Here is a 20,479-nt window from a genome sequence, read left to right as displayed (position 1 = left end):
AAACAAGTTCCTAGTAATTTTACTTTGGAAATTTCTTATATTTAATGTCTTCATTCACCTTCCTGTACCTGGAAGCCTTGCTTCTTCAGACCGTCAAAGGTGGGTTTGGAAGTGGAAGATATGAGGAAAACTGCTTTAGGGAATTGAGTATCTGGCACGTTTGCTTAATGTTAATGAATGTCCTAAGTATGTATCCTGACTAATTGTTAGTTTCTCCTCAAACGAAACCGTTCCCGTGCTCTGCGTCTTGGCCGCCTGCCTTCACACCCTGAGTAGGAGGCGGCTTCTTATTTGGGACAAAGGCACTGGTGACTGCTGGATTGTATGTCGGACCTGCCTTCAGTGACTAGGCTGGCTGGCTATAAGAATGTGCTGAGGATTGATTAGGGGGTACAGAGCCACTTCCAAATCCTGTTTTCCTGTCTTTTATTTCATTTCTTTGCCTGGGTTCTTCTTGGCACCAGCAGCTCTTCAACACATACTTGTTAAATGACTGAAAGAAAGCAAATGACATTTAACTCCTTGCTAAGCCCAGGGTTGGGGGCAGTCTCCAGGATAGTTAGAGACAATGGCGGAGCCTCTTCTCATCCCAAGGCTGCTCTAATGAAACTGCTAGAAAGCAGACTGCTGTCCTTACTTTCGTTTAGATTTTTATAAAATCCAAAAGGAGGGCATAGGTTGAGGCCAGGCCATTCTTTCTGTGACACACAGTGTCGGGCCCAAGGCTACCAGCTTGGAGAACACTGTGAGGGTAAAGGGAATCTGGGGAGAAAGAAAGATCAGTCCTGGGGACACAGGAGCCCCAGCTGGGATTCTGTTCCTGAGCTGCCGGGAAAAGATAGCTTGGTCCTTGTCATCTCTGAGGCTGTGGGCCTTACAGTGTGAGGACTTTGGGGGCATCATTGACTTTTGGGACCTGATGATGGCTGGCACCATATTCCAGCCTCTGCCCCATTTTGAATTTGTCAAGTTTGAAGCAGAGATCATTTCTCAACTGTTTCAATCCCAGATTTAAATTCAGCAGGAGGATAGGAGGGGCTGTTGCCCTGATGGGAATTTCAAAGTTGATTCAAGGCAGAGGTCAGCAGCGTTTCAGAGGTGAGGGGAATATGAGAAGCTCTGGCTACTGTAAGGAGCCCTGACTCATCAGTTGACCCCAAAGGACCCAGGCCAAAGGGCTGGGCTTTAGGGCTGAGCACTTAAGATGCACAGGAGCATTAGAACCCTGAGATTCAGGGATGCGGGAGCAGCAGGGGGCTCTTCTGCTGACTGGCAAACGCATCTGGCAGGGAAGGAAAGGTACAGAGAAAGTGGCCAACCCAGGCCTTTCTGTGCTGGGTGAGCATCTTAAGCGTAATATGAGATGGGAGCCTGGGGAGATGCCACCCACTGCCTCTGTCCACCCACCACCACAGCCTGTCTGCCTGCCTGCCTGCCGTGGTCACCGAGCAAGGCCCACCAGTCTTGCCCACCACCCTGCCAGTGACTCACTGTCACTGTCTGTAACCTGCTGAGACAGGCCAGGTCATGACCTTGTCTTGGACCAGCTCTGTCGTTTCGGGTGCTGAGTGCTGGACAGCAGTTCTGGTTGGCTGGCCAAGAATGATCTGTTGCCCTTGTCTGCCAGGCTACTCAGTATCTCTTTGGTACTCAGACTGAGCTCACGCCAGCCAGGGTGGCTTGGATTCATAGTGTGGTGGCTGAGAATGTAGACTAGAGAGAGCCCTTGAGTTATACTGCTTACTAGATGGATGACCTTGAGCGCGTCACTCAACTGTGGCATGCCTCAGTTTGTAATTACACACATGTGTGCACACACTTGCAACCGCATATAAAACAGATAATAGGCCATACCTCCTAGGGCTGTTACGGGGATTAAATGTGATAAACCACAGAAAGTGCTTGGAGGAGCCCTGCTTGAGTGGGTTATTAATTTGCTATTCGTTGTCCTCTTAAAGCATTTTAAGAGGCTGGATGACTTAGGTTTCGTCCACTGACCTTTAACCTCCATGCAAGTAGGGCCTTGTCTTGTTTGGCACTGGGCTTGGCACACAACAAGTGCTTAAGAAATATTTCTCACGTGGGTGAAAGGACCTGCCCAGAGCTGATGAGCTGTGTTAAAGGAATTCTGGAAGATCCTTCCAGCCTGAGTCTGTGAGAAGATGTTTCTTCTTATGACAGGAGACCCTTCTACAGTATATGCAAGAGATAGCTTAAGCTGATGTATGAGTCTTCCTCAAACTTGAAATGTTGCTGTGAGCACCAGCACTCCCCAGGAAATGGATCAAATACTTGGTCTTTCCCAAATCGTCTGCCATTCCTTAGCAACAGGGTATCCGCGGGTGGACGTGGAGCTCTGAGATAAAGATGGTCCCTGGAACCCTGGTTCGGGGCAGTAGCCTCTCCTTCAAAAATCTTGTTAGGAAAATGATGAAAGACAGAATCGATGCTTGATTTAGTCCCCTTTGTTTATCAATTGGCCTAATATGAGTTGATGCCCTAGCAACATCCAGAGATGGTTACCAGTGAGATTTTTTTAAAGTATTATTATGAACTCATGGCTTTTTGTACATTTGATGGTATCTACCAAGGCCAATTTTCTGATGCTCAGCTTGTTGGGGGCGAGGGGGGGTGTGTTGGCTGTGTGGGACGATGAGGGTTGGGGCTGTCCGAAGTGCCAGCAGTGCTCTAAGCAGGAAGAAGGAAAAGGAGGGGAGTGTGGTGTCAGGAAGCTACAAGGCGAAAGTGTCTCAAGGAGGACAGACTGGCCAGCTGTGTCATGTTGCTGGTAGGATAGGAAGGATGAGTTCCCATGAGTGGCAATTGATTTGGCAACTGGAAGGTCCCTGGTGATCCCCATAAGAAGGATGTTATGAAGGAAAGCATGAGAAGAAGGTTGGAGTGGGTTTAGGAACAACTGAGAGAAAATAAATTATAATGAGTGGATATAGATAATAGTTTCAAAGAGTTTTACTATAAAAGGAAGGAAAAGGGTAGGAAAGCCAAGTAGAGTCAAGAGAACTCCTCCCACCTTTTTATTCATTTTTTAAAAAATTTGTTTTATAGCTTATTATTTTGAAATAAGTTTAGGTTTATAGAAGAGTTGCAAAGGGTTTCCATATACCTTTTACCCAGCTTCTCTGAATATCAACATCTTACATAACCCCGGTGCATTTATCCCAAACTAGGAAGTCAACAGTACAGGTAAGTTGGTACAGTACTGTTAACTAAACAACAGTATTTTTAAGATGAGAGAAGTAACAGCCTGACAAGCTATGAAGGAAATCATTCAGTGGGATGCCATTTGGGGAAATGATACCTTTTTCTGGAGGACGATAACTTGGTTAAGTGTGATTTATTGAGCGTCTAGTCTGTGCAGTCACTGGGCTAGTCGTTGAAGACAGGAAAATATAAGGTTATCTTGAGCAAGTTAAGGAGTTCGGAAAACTATTTTTTTTTTTTTTTGTGATTGAAAGTGGAAATGCTTTGCAGGGAAAAGTTTTTTTGTTTGTTTGCTTTTGTTTTTTGCACCAGTCACTGGTCAAAAGAGAAGCTGTAGAAGGTCGGCGGGGGGAGTCACTAAAGGATGACATCCTGTGAGTGGAGGTGCAGGGGGGTCCGTGGGAAGGGCTGTGCCCACACTCTGGAGCCGGTGCTCAGGAGGGTTCTACAGGGTGCACAGCTCTGGAAGGTATGTTCACATGTGCTCATGTGAGCAACAGTAATGCGTGCATGTGCGCTCTGTCCAGTGTCGTGCGCCTCTGCCTGAGATTTTTTTTTTTCCCTTTCTGGATAGAAAACAGCAATTTCCTTCATTCCTGGGTACTGCAGATGATCTTATGCTGATAATTTAACCCTAGCACTGTTCTTTCGTTTTATTTTAAATGAAACTCAAAGACGTTTTCTATTCTCATCTTAGAGAAATAGTGAGATGCCTCGTCTTTAATATTCTTTCCTAATGTATGCCTCCACAGCAAGCGTAGTGATGACATAGGAAGATACCTCCTAACCCACCATCAGCTCGAGGCATGCATTTAGAAGTGTTTGTGTTCAGGAATCCAGACTTCCTCATTGTCGAGCAGCCATCTTGGTCCAGTTTGTTCCGGGTTCTTAAAAACCCCACAGGAGCCCATAAACCTAACCTTGTCTCTTCCATCTTATCCCCGGGTCCCAGTTCACTTGCGTTCAGCATACCAAGATTTTGTCTATTCTTTTGTTCTCTTTAAATTACTTGATAAATATGATTGTGAACCATCAAATAATATGAAAAGGTATGTACACAAAACTGCCAAAGTTTTCTCTCCCATCCCACTCCCTGGCCTAGAATGAATTTCAATATAAAGAGATTGCTAGGTATTAGACATTTTACAGTGTATTCACCTTGTATATATATACAGATATGTGTGCTGGTGAATTTCAGTCTTCTCACACACTCCACTGTGGATGTGTGCCACAGTGTATATAACTGCATCTCTATGATGATTGTTCTAGATTTTTCCCAGTCTGGCCCTGTTACGAACAGCATTGCAGTGAACAAACTTATTTGTGTAATTTTTATGCATGTATTCCTCTTGAATTACTAGAAGTGTCATTTCCAGATCAAAAGTTGGCTGGTATTGCCCAGTTACCCTGTAAAATGCCTAATTGGCTTATATTCTTTTTTTTTTTTTAAGATTTTATTTATTTATTAGACAGAGATATCACAGGTAGGCAGAGAGGCAGGCAGAGAGAGAAGAGGAAGCAGGCTCCTTGCTGAGCAGAGAGCCCAATGCGGGGCTAGATTCCAGGACCCTGAGATCATGACCTGAGCTGACTTTAACCCACTGAGCCACCCAGGCGCCCCTTATATTCTAATAGAGTATTGAAAGCACCCGTTTCTCTACCTTCTGGCAACACTAGATTGTCTAAGTCTTTAAAGTGTATTTTCTCTGTCAGTCGAATCAAAGATGATTTTTGAAAAAAAAAAAAAATGCCAGAAAGTAGCTGAAGTATTTTAGCCATTTCTTTTTAGAATGGTGTGTTCACATTTTATGTCTGTTTTGATGTCTTACTGATTTGTCTTTATAAAATAGAAATGAATGCTACTCTTTTGTCTGTATATGTGTTGCAAATATTTTTCCTACTCTGATACTTGTTGCTGAATTCTGTTTGTTATGACTTAACACCAGAGTTTTAAATATATATATATATATATGCATATATATATATATATATATTTATGCATATATATATATATATATATATATATTCAAATATACCTATCTTTTCTCTCAGCTTTTCTACATATATAGTCTACTGATACTTTTGCAGGCCTTTAACCCATTGGGAATTAATTTTTGTGCTCGACCAGGGATTGGCACCTGACCTTTTCGTACTGCTCTCCAGTTGCCCACCACCATTTATCCAATAGTCTACACTTTCCTCCATGATTTAAAATGCTTCCTTTATCACATGTGAAATTCCCACCTACAGATGGATTTTTTTCTTCCTTAGGCTGTCTGTTCCATAGGATTACTTATTTGTTTGTGCTCTGGTATAACACTGTTTTAATTATTCTAGCTTTTTAGTATATTCTGTATTTTCTTTAGCTTTTTAGTATATTCTGTATTTTCTTTACCTCCTATTATTCATCTCCAGGTTATTTAAACACAAAGATCTAATGCATAGTGATATAGATTCCTTTTCACAAGTAAAGTTATAGAGGGAAAGTGATGGGAAATAGTAACTCAGGAGTTAACTGAACTCACTGGTGGTCTAGATTTTGATTAGAGTTCTAGTATCAATTGAGTCCTACAGAAGTACTTGACATTTGATGCTTGTTCATTTTATCTCATTAAATTATCCACATTTACGTGCAGTAGGCAAGACCAATCAGGGTGATGATGCCTTCCCATTTTACCAAAAAGAAAAATGAGACTGCATAGATGGTTTGCCCAAGACCACGTGGCTGGGAGTGACAAAGTTAGAACTATGGGACTGGGACTTGGTCTCTTTCCTCTCCTTTCGGAGGGCTTTTTGCCCCCACAGACGCATCCTTGAGCTTGTTCCAAAGTTGTCCCCACCATTAACAGGATAGACTGGCTACCATTTTTTTTTTTTTAAGAGAGAGTCATTTAACCAGAACACCCCATTGCCAGAGCATTCCAGTTAGTGAGATTTTTTAAAAAATCCAACTAAGCCTCTCTGTTCTTAGGGACTGTAGGCGCCTAGAGAGAAGAAACAAAGAATGAGGCAAGTTTAGTTGGCTGTGTGGTAGGCTGGAGAGGCACAGAAAGGTACAGAAATACCTGAATCATCCCTCCCTGTTCTACAACTTGGTCCCTGCACGACTCACCATCCCTCCATGCCCTGCTCTCCTGATCTGTCAAGTGGGTGGGACTATGCAACTTACCATCCCTTTCGGCATGACCATTCTGCAATTTCCTGATGGAAAAAAACGGGCCTTAGAGATCGGGGGGGGGGGTAGTTGAGGTTGGCCATTCTGATGAGAGATGACTAAGGAGGGTCTTAGCTGTCTTCAGGTCTTTGATTCACTGTTGCGGTGGCTGTTGCTTGCACCAGAAGAAGAAGAAGAAGAAACTGCCTTGGACTGAAGCAAGGGAAAAGTTTGGTTTGATGTAGAGGACTTGTGCACCACAGTGCTGATTAAATTCTGGAGCTGGGGCTCAGGAGAAAAGGTGGATTCGCCATTAATAAAAAAGAAAACTGACAACATTTGCCTATTGGGGCTTAAGGTGGGCTGGACTGAGACAGCGGCTGAATTGATAGCTCCCTGGCTTTGTGAGAAGTCAAAGTTTTCAGTAGTTAGTAACTTAGGCATTTCGTGGATCCAGAAACTGGCAGGCTTGCCAGTTGTCCTTCCTTCCAGGATGATTTTCTTGTTCTTTTTGTTGGAGAGTCAGCAAGAGCAGAGCCTCATTACAGGAAGCTTTTTAAATACTCACCCCGGTAAATGAAATCTGTTTCTTACCTTCATTAAGCCTTTATATTACTTAGTAGCAGCAGAAAAATACAAAGCCATACTGAACTTGATGACTAGTGAGCAGCACATTTAAATACAGAAGGATTTATTACCGAAGACTGCATTCATTACAGAGTGGGAAGCTTACTTTCTTTTACCAGTCAACCAATGTGGGATCCATATTTTTATTTTTATTTTTATTTTTTTTAAGATTTTATTTATTTATTTGACAGAGATCACAAGTAGGCAGAAAGGCAGGCAGAAAGAGGAGGAAGCAGGCTCCCTGCTGAGCAAAGAACCCAATGTGGGGCTCGATCCCAGGACCCTGAGATCATGACCTGAGCCAAAGGCAGAGGCTTTAACCCACTGAGCCACCTAGGTGCCCCGGGATCCATGTTTTTAAGTGGTCTTACCTTTTTAAAAGGTAAATCCCTTTACTCCATTTCTTTTTTTCTTTTTTTAAAGATTTACTTATTTATTTGAGAGAGAGCGGGGGAGTGTGTACAAGTGGGGAAGGGACAGATGGAGAGGGAGAGAGAGAAGCAGACTCCCCGCTGAGGACAGAGCCTGATGTGGGGCTCAATCCCATGACTCTGAGGTCATGAGCTGAGCTGAAACCAAGAATTGGTCACTCAACCAACTGCACCACCCAGGTGCCCCCCTCCTCTTCACTCTATTTCTAAGACACAGTCCCCACAGCAGATAGCCGTGACTGTGTCGGTCAGCATCACCATAAAAAAATCTTCTGGGACAAAACTTGGGCTCTGTCCTTTTGACCCAGGACATGGAGTTGCAGTCAGACAGCCACATGCCTTACCTGTGGTACCTCCCCACCAGCTGCATCTGTTCGCAAACAACTCCCTCCCTCCAAAAATTAAAGACATATTCTTTGGGTCTTAAGGAAACTATCAAGACTTACATTTTAGTAACTTTGTAGAATAGTCATTCAAATCCTTAAAACTAATCCGTGAGAGGGGTGCTAGGAAAGTTTTTAAACAATGGCAGTCTCACTGAAATATTTATTATTCCGAGGAAATAACTTCGAAAACGGTCGGTACTTAAACCAGTTTCTGGTATGGCCGGTCACTCCAGTACTCCCTCACTCTCCAGTCAGTTGCAGAATCCAGTCAGTCTGTGCTCCCAAATGACTCTCAAAGCTGTCCTCGTTTCTCCTGCTCACTGAGGTGCAAACCATCCACACCGCCTCCTGGACCAGATCACTGGCCTCACAGCTCTGTACCCTCTCTAGAACCCCTACACACTTTTCTCCTCCGACAGCCAGGAAGATCTTTTAAAAAGACAAATTTAATGTCATTTCCCTACTTCAAAGTGACCCATAGCCCCCCATCACTCCTCCCAAAAGGACCAGACTCCTGACCATGGTTCGTGAGGCTCAGCTGGCGTCAGGCCCTGGCCCATTTGTCTCAGTCTCCTCGCTGCTACTCCCCACAGGTTCTCGAAGCACTTAGCATATGTTCCTTTCTCACACCTTTTATCTCCATTTTACAAATGAAGCGACTGAGGCACAGAAGGGTTTAGTAACTAGCCCAAGGTCACACACGCTGGTGAGTCAGAATTCTAGCCAGGCAGGGTGGTCAGAGTCCACACTCGGAGCTGCGAGGCGCGCTGCCCCCCGATGACTGCTCCCCCCATGGCTGGTCGTTCTGTAAACCTTCCCTGAGCAGGTTCCCTCTGCCTGCCCAGGCTTTCCCCACATCTGGCCCTTCTCCACGTGACTCCCCAGTGACAGCACCTGATGAAGTGACCTATCGTGTGCTGTGGGCCCCGAGGGAGCCAGGATTGGGTTTGGCTCGTTCACTGCAGTCTTCCCAGCACCTGGCATGGTGGTGTAGGAGTTAAAAACTACGGATATGTATGGAGAACCATCTTATCTCTCCTGTCCAGGGAAACGCACAGGGAAATGGCATAGCCCACTGCCTGGCCGGGGCTGGGGCAGCAAGAGCTACTGGGTTCCGAGAGCAGACCAGAGGGCGTTCTCTTAACTAACTGGCCACAGACACGATCACACCCAACAGGAACCTGTGATACACATTCGCTTTGCCTCCATTTCTGCCCACAGTCACCTCGGAAATCCCAGCCAAAGGCTTGTTGGCTCTTGTCCTTAGATCTACTGTCCATGTACTTCTCGGTGCCAAACTCTGGGGACCAGGTCCAGGAGAGCTCAACTCAGCCAGGAGTCTGCGTCACTTGTCTTGGAGGTTTGATGAGCAGGTGGAGTGCTTGTCACCAGGGCCCACTGGGCCCCACTCGTGTCGTGGCTTCTGCCCCTCTGACAGGGCTCTTGGAGACGGGAGTTGCTGGGATAGCCGGGGGATCAGTGCTGGGCCCCCTTAAAGGTGCTGCCGACATGCAGTCCCCCTTTCTCCCCCCCTCCTCACAACTCCCTCCCCCGCAGTTCACAAGTCAGTCTTTATTCCCAAGTGCTGCTCTTGGCCTGCCTGTGCTGGGAGCCCAGAGCCCAGACCACACCCATTGCCCACATGCCCCAGGGTCAGTGAGACCCCAAGCAACTGAACTAGGTTGCCTGAGTGATGAGTTTTGATGAACAGGAACCTCCTAATAATGAGCACTGCTAGTCCGAGAGCTATGCCTGAAAGTTGTCTTGTGGTTTCCAACCGGCCGTGATTAATATGTTCAGAGTACTGATAAAATGTGCCTCATAAGAAATGAATTAGAACATCTCGTCCTTGTGTTTTCTTGACGCTGGTCCCATCGAGCATAACTCCAGTGAAGTATAATCAGTTTGGAGATTTGGAAAAATGCAGACAAGGACTGGACTAACGTTGGCTGTATTGTTGCTTATAAACCACTAACAGATAGGGATGCCCCAGGTGACGCAGTCATTTCAGTGTCGGGACTCTTGATTTCGGCTCAGGTCTTGATCTTGGGGGTATGGTGAAGCCCTGCACTGGGCTCTGCATTCAGGGGGCAGTCTGCCAGAGGTTCTCTCTCTCCTTCTGCCCCTGCCCTTTCCCCTGGCTCATTCTCACTCTCTCAAAATAAATAAAATCTTAAAAACACGAAAACATTAAGATTTTATAAACATTGTTTATAAGTATTCTAAACTTATTATAAAATCGTTAAAGTATTTCTGTTAGGATGGCTATGCTCTGCTTCTGTAACAGGTAACATTCTCAGTGGTTTAGCTTGTAGCTCATTTTGTTGTATCCTCATGTCATGGTCTGTCTTGAATTCTGCCAAGGGTGTTGGGGAAGAGAGGGCAGAGGTAGCATGGGGTGCTTTGGAAAGATCAAGCCCAGAAGTGGCCTGCGTCCCATCTGCTCAGGTCCCGTTGGCCAGAACCCAGTCACGGGGCCCCAGACTGCTAGAGGGGCCGGAAGTAGAGGAGCCGGTGGGCACTGGGCTGAACTCTGACCACTTCTGCCACGTGTGTTACCTGCCGGCATTATGATTACCTGCCCCCCACACCAAGCCCTTTCCACACATCGTTTGCATCCAAAAACCTGATGAGGTGGTGTCAGCTCCCTTTCACACATGGGGACACAGGTACTTGGAGATGTGACAAAATTAATTTGAGATGGCATGTGCAGGTTAGCATCCTAACCAGCTGATTCCAAAGCCCAACTGGGCTTTTCTACTGCATGGGGCCCCATGTCAAACAGGCTTACTGCTTCCTGAACATGGGTGTCCTCAGGCTTTCCACGTGTCAGTTCTCCGACCTTGTGCCCAGGTGCATTTGAGAGCACTATGCCTGCGTCTCGTGAAGCAGAGTAAGATTTCCTCCCACCCACACCCCTCCCCTGAGCCCCCCTGGAGGTGGCAAGGTCTTGGAAATAGTTTCCTAGCCAAAGACTCAGAATTCAGCCACAGCTTCAGAAGAACTGCTTTTGTTCCTGGGGGAGGTTTTTTTTTCTCTCTCTAAAAACCTCTTTCCATAAGTAACGACTGGGCCAGAAAATGACCAGAACCCTCCATGGCAGTCGCTTGGTCCCTCCCGTGAGGCTCGACTTGGCCTCCCCTGATGGCACTACCTCTGACTCCCTGGAATGCCCCATCAGGCTGCATGGTGGTGGCAGCAGGGGCATCAAAGTCACTTCGGTCAGCACGTAAATCACCTGATCACACCCGGAACGCCCCATTCCTTCCAGACCTGCTGTGACAGGTGCAGCCTGAAGACTGACTGCCATGTGCACAAGCCTCCTGGAGCCAAACACTACAAGCTTCTACATCTTCTGGTCATGGGGCCTTGTCAGCGCGAACCATAGCCTTTGACCCTATCGGCCATCATAGGAGAGTACAATTCCCTTCAGGAATGCAGCCACTTGAAATGCACATGAGGATGTTGGGATTGTTAGGGCCTTGGTTACTTACCTTTTGTAGAAAGCATTGCATTTCACAAGGAACAAGCTGTGATTCAACTCAGGCAACCCTGTGGCCAGTGGCTGTCACCCTTGGCTGTACCTGGAATCCCAGGGGGCTTAGAATCTGGTGCCCGGCCCACTCTCTAGATGGAACCTAGGTAGCAGGAATGTTTAAAGCTCTCCCGGCGATTCTAAGACCAGCCAGTTTGAGAACCGCCTCAGGTAGACCGATATTTTGCCAGATAAGCAGCAAGGTGTGGAGAAGTGGGGAAAAGGCAAGACCTTCAGGAATTACTTGTCAGCCTGGTGCTAGGGCCAAACTCCCTGAGGAATTCAAATTAGCTACAATCACCTTTAATTCTTTTCCCCCATAACACAGGCAGCCAGCATAAATGTCACTGAATTATTGAAAAAATGTACCCACATTTGAGTGATGTAGGCCACCACGTGAACGGTGTGGCCTGGGACCAATTGATTTCCAAAGTCGTGAGAGATGGGCAGTGTTTTTGCCCCAGGCTCTGCTAACTAGCATATTTTTAAAAAGCCGTGATCCTCTAAGAAAGCACTGATTTTTAAAAAATTTTTTAAATCAATATATAAATATTCTTGAGTATAACTGTGGAAAATGTTAATTTTAAATAGTTGTTTTCTCTTTGATCAGAGCCTTCAACCTTTTTAGGGAAGCTCTGGGCTAGGTGGGGGAAGTTCGCAGAAAAACAATTGTACAATGCGGCGTACAAGGGTTTCCAGTACTTCCTCCTAAAAATACAGTACAAATGTGTTTATTTTAGCAAAACTTGCAAACAAGGAAGAGATTTGCTTCACAAAATAATTTACTTAAAAGTCTGGTAACGGGCACTCGGGTGGCTCAGTCGGTTAAGCACCCGAGTGGTGAATTTCAGCTCAGATCATGATCTCTTGGATCCTGGGATTGACCTGGCATCCGGCTCCACGCTCAGTGGGGAGTCTGCTTGGGATTTTCTCTTTCTCTCTCTGCCCCTGCCCCCACTTGAGTGTGAGTGCACTCTCTCTCCCCCTCTCTAAAATAAATCTTTTTGGGAAAAAAAAAAAAAGGTCTGAAAACATGCAAAGAAACTGATACAGGGCTTTTTGTTTTTAAGCGGTATTTGTCTCTACCACCCCAGGCCATGGGAGGTGGCTGTGTCCTGCCTTAGCAGGTGACACCTGAATCCCCCACTTGCCATCTTCTTTCTATAAATGACAGGAAAGCACAGTATGCTTCACTGCTTCTGCTATTTTCCACAGGAACTTCATTTTCTTCTCCAAAATCATCATAGTGCCAGGAGTCAGCAACTTACTGAGCCTTTGGACGTCAGGCTAGGACTTTTCACTGTGACACAGTACTCAGTATTTACAATGCACTAAACTCATAGATGATTTATTGCTTTAAGTAACTAAACAAGAAAGAGAAGAGACAGGTGGTTGTTCGGGTCAAGACAATCGGCATTCTCTCTCCACAGTTTGCCAGTTGCATCTACTTAAAGCCTGAACAATACTTTCTGGACAATAGAAACACGTGATAGCATACATGGAAACAACTCGGCCAATGATACACTGATTAAAATAGCACATAACAAGGGCTCCCAACTGGCCAGGTTGCCCTGAAATGATGGAAGGAACATGTGTTCGTATGATGTGCTGAGTACAAAACCCTTAAAAAAGTTTTTGGCATTAATACTAATACAGAATACTTTCTCAGACATTCTGCAAGAGGAGGGGCACACACAGAATTACCTCTTCATTTCCAGATTACCAGTATATATGGGAATACTTCGAGAAAAGCTGGGAGGTGCGGCACCTCCCCTCCCCACTGTCATTTTCTTCACCAAAGCAGCAGGGTCTGTGGGGTGGAGATACTAGGGCACCTGATGGCCTCCAGGCATTGTCACATCACCAAGCAGCTGCAGAGAACAGCAGGGGATGGACGGTGCCCAGCAAGGGGGCGGTGGTATGAACAACAGAGAGCCTTGATTTGTAGCCAACGATGGACTTGACTCAAATACTCCCTGGAGGCCCTGGGGGTGGACACAGGCACTGGCTGGTCCAGTCCCTCCTGTGGGACTGGGAAACGGAGAAGAAATAACTTGACCTCTTGCATTCTAACACTGGGGCGTTACGACACATTTCTAACGCATGTGCGGAGACCAACACAGTCAGGGACCCAAGCCCTCAGAGGGCCCAGGTGAGCTCACAAGAAGAGGTCAAGCCAAGCCAAAGGGTAACACGGGACACTGGGGCAAACCGGCCCCCAACCCGGATGCTGGCACAGAGCCTCGGGTCTGCCGGCTCATCAGGCTTTCAACACCAATGCTCTAGACTCAGTTGCCATCCCCCGAGGAAGGCTCTGCGGCCACTTCCCCGGCATCTCCCTCCCTGGCACCCTCCCCAGAATGGGAGTGCCCAGTGCAGCCCCCAGTGGGGGCCCTGCAGGGCCCGGCTGGACCATTTTGCACAGCCCCGTCCTCCAAGCAGAGCGAGTCAGGATGATGCTTTCCTTCTGTGACCTCCTCGATGGGGACTTTGATCTCCTCAGAGGCCTCGTCATCCTGATGCGGGCCTGGCACACAGTTTCCCACGTCTCCGGCTTTGGAAAACTGGTCTTCTAAGTTCTTCTCGTTTTCTTCTGCTTGTCGCTTGTCTCTGGCGCTCAGTTTACCTTTGGATTTCCTCATCTGCCTGCTGTGCATGTCTTCTCGGGAGAACCGCCACTGGAACTAGAAACCAGAGAGGATGGGGATAAATAAACACAGGCTCCGAGAACCCAGAGCTTCACCTGATTGTCTGCTTGCCTTCCCACCCACGTCGCTTCCTGGGGCAAGACACACCATTCCCAGTGTTCCTGGAGCAGAGCAGAGCCAAACTGGAATCATGGCCCAAATACACCACACCCACTGTTAAGAGCCAGCCTGATGCCTTCCATGAGCTGTGTTTCAGACGTGCAGTTCAGGAGTCTCTGGGGACGAGGGGTATGTCTTTCAGTTGGCTCTGGGAAAGGAGATCCTGACATCCTATCACTTGGAGAAGCAGGATGGGAGAAGAGACATGGGGCCTGCCCATTCTAGGAGCCAGGGCTCTGGGTACGTGCTTCCATTCTAAGTGGGCTGTGGGTTACCAAGCACGGGCCTGCATTCTCTTACCATATCACCAGAGTTAGAAGGGCACAGAACCTGGGGCCAACTGAAAAGGCCATCCCAGCTCCTGGGTTCCCACGGGGGCTGGCTAATACAGCCACTGCTGTGACTGCCTCACAGCCCAGCTTCTCCCCCTGCCCACTCCTGTGCCCTTCTTTCCCCACAGGTGTTCCTGGGGGCACTCACCCTAAAACTTTCTTCCACCCAAATCTTTCAGAGGCTGCTCCCTGGGGAGCTTCCCTGCAACTAAGCATTTCCCCACTGACAGGGAAGTCAAGAGAGGCTCAGAGAGGATAAGGTTGCACAGTCAGTAATGGAGCTGGGCAAGAACGGGTCACCTTGAAACTATGAGGTAAGACTGGGCTCGAAGAGGCCCCATGATCATGTGCCCACGTGCCATAGACGTTGCTATTGGGGGCCACAGTGGTGCTGAGGTCCAAAGTCAGTGTCCTGCATGGATGGCATGTGGCCTCCAGATGCCAGCCTGGCAGCCTCTGCTGAGGGATCTGAGGCCTCGCCTTGCCAGCACAGGGATCCTGTTGTTGGAGCTCAGGGCTTGGGTAGAGGAAGCTCAGACTACCCCAGAGGGAAGTTAGCTGTTGGTCCTTTGGATAAGTCATTAATCTCTCCAAGTCTCAAATTCCTCATCTCTCAACTAGGTGTCTGCCCCCAGGGTGGAGCTGCACCTCTGGGGCTCGGTCATGCGGTGGTAGATGCAGACAGCGCCCCCTGCCCTTGGGGGGTGTAGAACCACCGAAGATTTTATCTCTGCCAGATGTTATCCTGGACTCTTATTTTCTTTTTAAAGGTTTTATTTATTTATTTATTTGACAGAGACAGAGACAGCGAGATAGGGAACACAAGCAGGGAGAGTGGGAGAGGATGAAGCAGGCTTCCTGCCAAGCAGAGAGGCCCATGTGGGGCTTGATCCCAGGACCCGAGCAGAAAGCAGACACTTAAGGACTGAGCCACCCAGGCGCCCCGAGGACTCTTATTATGTAATGCAAACCCAGCTCTTCTCTCAGGGTCTGCTCTTGCTAATGAAGCAAGAACTTCCATGTGTCCTCTGGAAGCCCAGCCATATCTACTTTCCTATAGAAGATCACAGTTTGTTGATTTGGTATAAGCCACCAGGGGAACACACCAGCCACTTTCTCCAGGGACTACAGGGTGGAGGATTTGGGGCTGTAAGCACTGAGCTGGTGGGCACAATCCCAGCCAACGTATTCTGTCCTTCTTAGTCACCACAGGGTAATCTGTCAAACCAAATGCCTTCTAGGACTACAGTCTCCTGTGACCTCAGATGGGCCACGGTGCCATCACTCAGTCCCCCTGCTGCCTGGGGGGGGTCCCCATCCCACCACAGCTGTCATGGGTGCTGTAGCCGAGTTCCGAGGAGGCCCTGACTCAACTCTCCCTTCTTCTCCAGTCTATTGTGGAGGCATTCTCCTGAAGCAGAGAAGCAGCAGGAGCCCAAACCCAGGGACATCTGAAAAGTGAAATGTTCGAAAGTATAAAGGCGGACTACCAGGAGGTACCCGCCTGCAAAGGAGCAAGCATATACCAGGGTGCCAACCATGTCTCTCACACTGTGGCAAGGTTTCCCATGGCCCTGAATCTCCAAAGAAGTACTCTCACTAGTCATGGTTAGTACGATTGGATAGATGAGTGCATAGAGGTTCAGGGAGGTTGAGTAACTTGCCCAAAGTCATACAGCTAGAGAACAAAAAGCTGGAACTCAGATGCAGGTGTCTCTGGCTCCCTACAACCTCATTCTTGGTGGAAGAAAGGCTTTAGGCTCTCACCCTAGGGGCAAGGAGGAGAGGAAACAGAGGGAGAGGCCACGCCCCTTTGAAAGGGCTCAGTCCCGCACACAAGTGCCTCCCCTTTCAGACTGTCTGATGTCAAGTGGCATCTGCTGGGTCAGGTGCTTGGCTCATTAGGCCAAATAGTCAGCTAATGGAAATACAGATTTAACTGCCATTAAAGATACTTTGGTTTGGCTTATTTAAAAAAAGATCTACACCAAAGCCTCCCTGACAGGCCTATTTTTAAAAAGAAAATAATGATAAAATTTGAATGGCAGTGCACAGGTGAGCCAAGAAAGGACCCTACATTAGATAACTGAGACACCGGCCCGCAGACTTGAACGGGCATCACAACCATCCAGAGGACTCCTGAAACAGAACACTCACCCCATCCCACAGTTTCGGACTCAATGCAACCTGGGAAGGGGAGGGAGACCTCACATTTTTAACAAACTCCCAGGTAAGGCCCATCTTGCTAGTCCACGGGCCCCAGTCTGAGAAGCACTGAGCTAAGACAAAGACACCCCATGTCTTCCTGCAGCCCCAGCTCTGCTCCTCATGGAAGGACTTCCTTGTCTCCCTCCCATCTTCACACCGATCCCCTTCACCACTCCCTTCTGCTCCTTTGAGTAGAGGACAGTCAGGGGTTTTAACAAATAACACAATTGTTCCAGATCCCAAGGCTCAACAAGGCACCGTCTCAGAAAGCAAGATGAGGAGAAGCAGGCACACAGCCACCACCCCCGGGATGGTGACAGCTTTCTGGGGAGGTCTGGAACATCCACACTCTTAAAGGCTGGCAGCCCAGCCAGGAGGAGGGATGCCATATCTGGAGCAGTACCAGGGAGAGCGTCTGAACAAATCAAGCAGCCCACTCCAACACCAGGGCCTTCCCCAGTCAGTGAGTCTGTGGCACTTGGCTGTGTCGCTGGCGTCCACGCTCAGAAAGATTTCCACTAGTCATCCATGTCAGAAAGAAGTGTGCAAAAGAAAAAAATCCTTCACTTGACAGCAGTGTGGGTCCAGAGTTCCATGTCAGCAAGGGCTAATGGATTTAATTCCCACATTTTAAAAACTGTTTGTTACCTGCCCCCACTTCAAGGAGTGTAGCTGGAAGGAAGACTTGGGTGTGGGAGAAATCATCTATTACTTCGGATGGAGTTTAATTACTTGCTTTGAAAGCCCCACTCACAAAGAAGTTTCTTTCAAAGGCTGAAAAGTCTTGACGGGAGAATTTTCTCTACTTTGCTGATTAAAAGAGGCCTCAAAATGCTGTGTCCTTGGTGTGCCAGCCTTGTGGTCCCTTTCCTTAGATTTCAATCCAGACAGAACATGAAAGTCCTGGGCTCACACATTTCATTACTTATATATACAAAGGAGGAGAGAGTCTGAGGCAGAGGGAACAGCCAGAGCAAAGGCCCTGTGGCAAGAAGGGACACAGAAGAGCCTATAGGCCACAGTAGCTGGAATGCAGAAGATGGGGACAGTGGCAGAAGAGCCAGACCACACATGGCCCTGTGGATCTCATGCAGATTCCTGTCTTTATCTTAAGAATTACACAATGCTTTGGAAACATTTAAAGCCGTGGGGGGACATGATTCCGTGTGCTTCTGTAAGAGATTCCCTTGGCTCCTAGTAGATGACATATTTGAAGGGGAGACCTATTACCAGAGGATTAGAGTTGTTGAGGCCCAGAATGGTGGGGAGAAGTGGAGGGATTCAAGTTCCTAGGATCTAAAACAGACATGTCTTGAGGATAGAGTGACCATGGAAGTGATGGGGAGTCAAGGATGAGCCCTGGGTGGGTGGGTGTCTCTGGATGGAGGCAGTGCACTTGTTCCAGGTGGGGGTGGGGCTGGCCAGGTCACAAGTCCCTCTGAGATGCTGGGTAGTAATGGGGTCCGTGGTCCTGGGTCATAGGGCAGAAACAAGTACTGAAAATGCGGGTGTGGGAGTCATCACCTAAGAGGGTCAGATTTCTCTTTCTGGGGATGAATGAGATTTTCTAGGAAAGAGACCAGAAAGAGAGAGAGAGAGATGGGGCTGGGTCTGAACCACCTGCTGGAAGACCAGGACAGTGCAGGGCCAGAGCCCAGACAAAAAGGAGCTTCAAGAGGCAGAGGGCGATCAAGAGCGTCAGTGCTTGGGAGACCCAGGCATGGTGAGGACTTGATGGAGTTACTGCCATGGTCACTGGGGTACCCACAGCTCGCGGGAGCAGGTTGCCAACCTGAGTCAGCAGCAGAGCCACTGGCTGGGACCGTGAGAGGGAGACAACCCATCTGGCTGTGAAGTCCCCCCACCGTACCCCACGCCCAGACTCCACTAGTGAGTGAGGTGACCTCTCCAGGTCACACAAAAAACCTGTGCTCCACAGGAGCCAATCCCATGAATGAGCAGGAGGTAAGGAAGTACTTCAAGAGAGAAAGCAGCCACCCACTTTAGCACAGCTGACTGGGGTTGGAAGAGTCTACTGCTCAGAAAATAGATGACTCCATCCTCTCACTTTTCCCCGAGGGAAGTTGGTCCACCTCCTCACAGCAGCTTTAAAAATGCTCCCTCTAAAATCGCCTGCTTGTCTCCCTCCGTGAGCCGCACAGACTTCATACCGAAATTAAACCCCATGGCTCTCCTTTGGGAACCGCCCACATCCCAACCGGGAAGGGCTGGCGGGAAAAGGCAGCACCGCCTCCTTCTCTTAAAGGCTGAGTTGGCGTGTTTTGGCGTCCTATGGCAGCCTGGTTTGTGCTGTTGTTGAATGTCACCGTGAATGCACGCGGTCCCCAGGAGCCTGGGGCCGAGCGGCAGCTAACGGTGGTCCGGGGAAGATCCATCTTCCAGCCGGCGGCTGACTGCTCCTGGTGGTTAATGGTGACTTCAGCGGTTGCTTTCTGGCCCTCTGCTGCTGTCACCTGTCACATTAGCGTCTTGGAGCTGAGAGAGAGACCTCCCTCTGCATTCTACACCATCTGGCTTCAGGTCGCCTTCTCCTTGGCATTCCTCCCAGGAGCCCCCCCCACCAACCCAGTGGGTTTGCCGGCTGGCGAGGGGCTGCTGCAATCTGTTCGCGTGCTTGTCGTCCCTGTCCAGGCTCCATGTCCAGAGAACATGAGGAACTAAGAGGGGAGCACAGGAGGGTGCCAAGCCTGAGGAGCAGAGCAGGTCTGTCAGGCTCTGCCAGAGAGCACTGCGCTGGCCAACAAAGGTGGCTCAGGCGGGCTTCAGGTGACACCTAACTTGGGCTCTCGCAAGTCCCCCTGACTCTCTCATCTCTTCCCGAGCAAATGGCCAATCACCCACAGGAGAATCACCCACCGGCTGCGAAGTGTGGGGTGAGAAGAATCAAAATCATCTGACACAAGGAAGCGCTTGGATTTGATTTCTGGGAACATGGGGGAAATATCTCAGAATGGCCACAGTCTCTTAGCACAACTGTGTTTTCCAGGCTTGGCCATGTGCTGTCCAGGGAGGGGATGAAGGCCCCCAGCAACCCCCAAGAGAGCGGGGCCTGAGGACTCTGCCGTGGACTGTGTCCACACCAGCCACTGTCACTGAGAGGCCTTGGGGTCGGGGCACGCCAAGGAGCTCTGGCAGGGTCTCTCTCTGCCAAGATCACCACACTTCTGATGTCTTGAGGGATCCAACAGGCTGCAGCCAGAGCTCGTCATGGGATTAAGATACAGAGAAGCTAGGCACAAACGCAAGCCATTACACCCCGGCCAGAGGCAGCTGACTTCAGGCCCCTATTTTTAGTTTAGTGGGAGTATCTGGACTACATGCGTGTCCAACAGAATGGTTCTACTCTGCTCTCTGACCTGACAGACAAGACACCCCCCCGCCCAGTGCCCCCATCTATCTCTTTTCAGCAGCCTCAGGTGTGCTCCCGTTTGCCAAGGGGCTCAGATGTTCCTTTGAGAGCCCTTGGAAGTCGGAGCCAGCTGCCCACTCAACTGTTACAGAAAATCCAGCTGCGGAGGAGGCCCTGCCAAGGAAAACTGAAAAAGGCCATCAAGGTCACTTACCTTTGATTCCTTCTTCTTGATTTTCTGAGGTAGACACGGTCTCTGAAGAAAGATAATCTGCTTGGTGGATACATTCCCCTCCCTAGAACACAGAGGTGAGAATGAGCCATTACCCCCAGGCCAGCCCCAAACCTCACCCATGTGTCTACCCCTAAGGTTGCTGAGCCCGAGCGCCAACAGAACGGAGAACTGC

General features: G+C 48.5%; 1 protein-coding gene across 1 annotated transcript in view; it reads right to left on the bottom strand.

The window, feature by feature from the left end:
• Positions 1-12,689: 12,689 nt before the first annotated feature.
• Positions 12,690-20,479, bottom strand: part of LOC111154956 (raftlin, lipid raft linker 1) — a 192,721-nt gene continuing 184,931 nt past the window's right edge. Inside the window, exons 9-10 of the mRNA XM_022514919.1 lie at positions 20,287-20,368; positions 12,690-14,039 (exon numbers count right to left, since the gene is read on the bottom strand). Of these exons, the coding sequence (XP_022370627.1) occupies positions 13,644-14,039; positions 20,287-20,368 (478 nt within the window). The 3' untranslated portion in view covers positions 12,690-13,643. The remainder of the gene's footprint in view (positions 14,040-20,286; positions 20,369-20,479) is intronic.

This window comes from Enhydra lutris, unplaced genomic scaffold (assembly GCF_002288905.1).
Source record: "Enhydra lutris kenyoni isolate GAN:26980312 unplaced genomic scaffold, ASM228890v2 scaffoldscaffold39, whole genome shotgun sequence".
In the NCBI taxonomy this organism is placed as follows: domain Eukaryota; kingdom Metazoa; phylum Chordata; class Mammalia; order Carnivora; family Mustelidae; genus Enhydra; species Enhydra lutris.
Note: the sequence above shows the minus strand (reverse complement) of the source record. Positions and strands in the feature narration are given on the sequence as shown.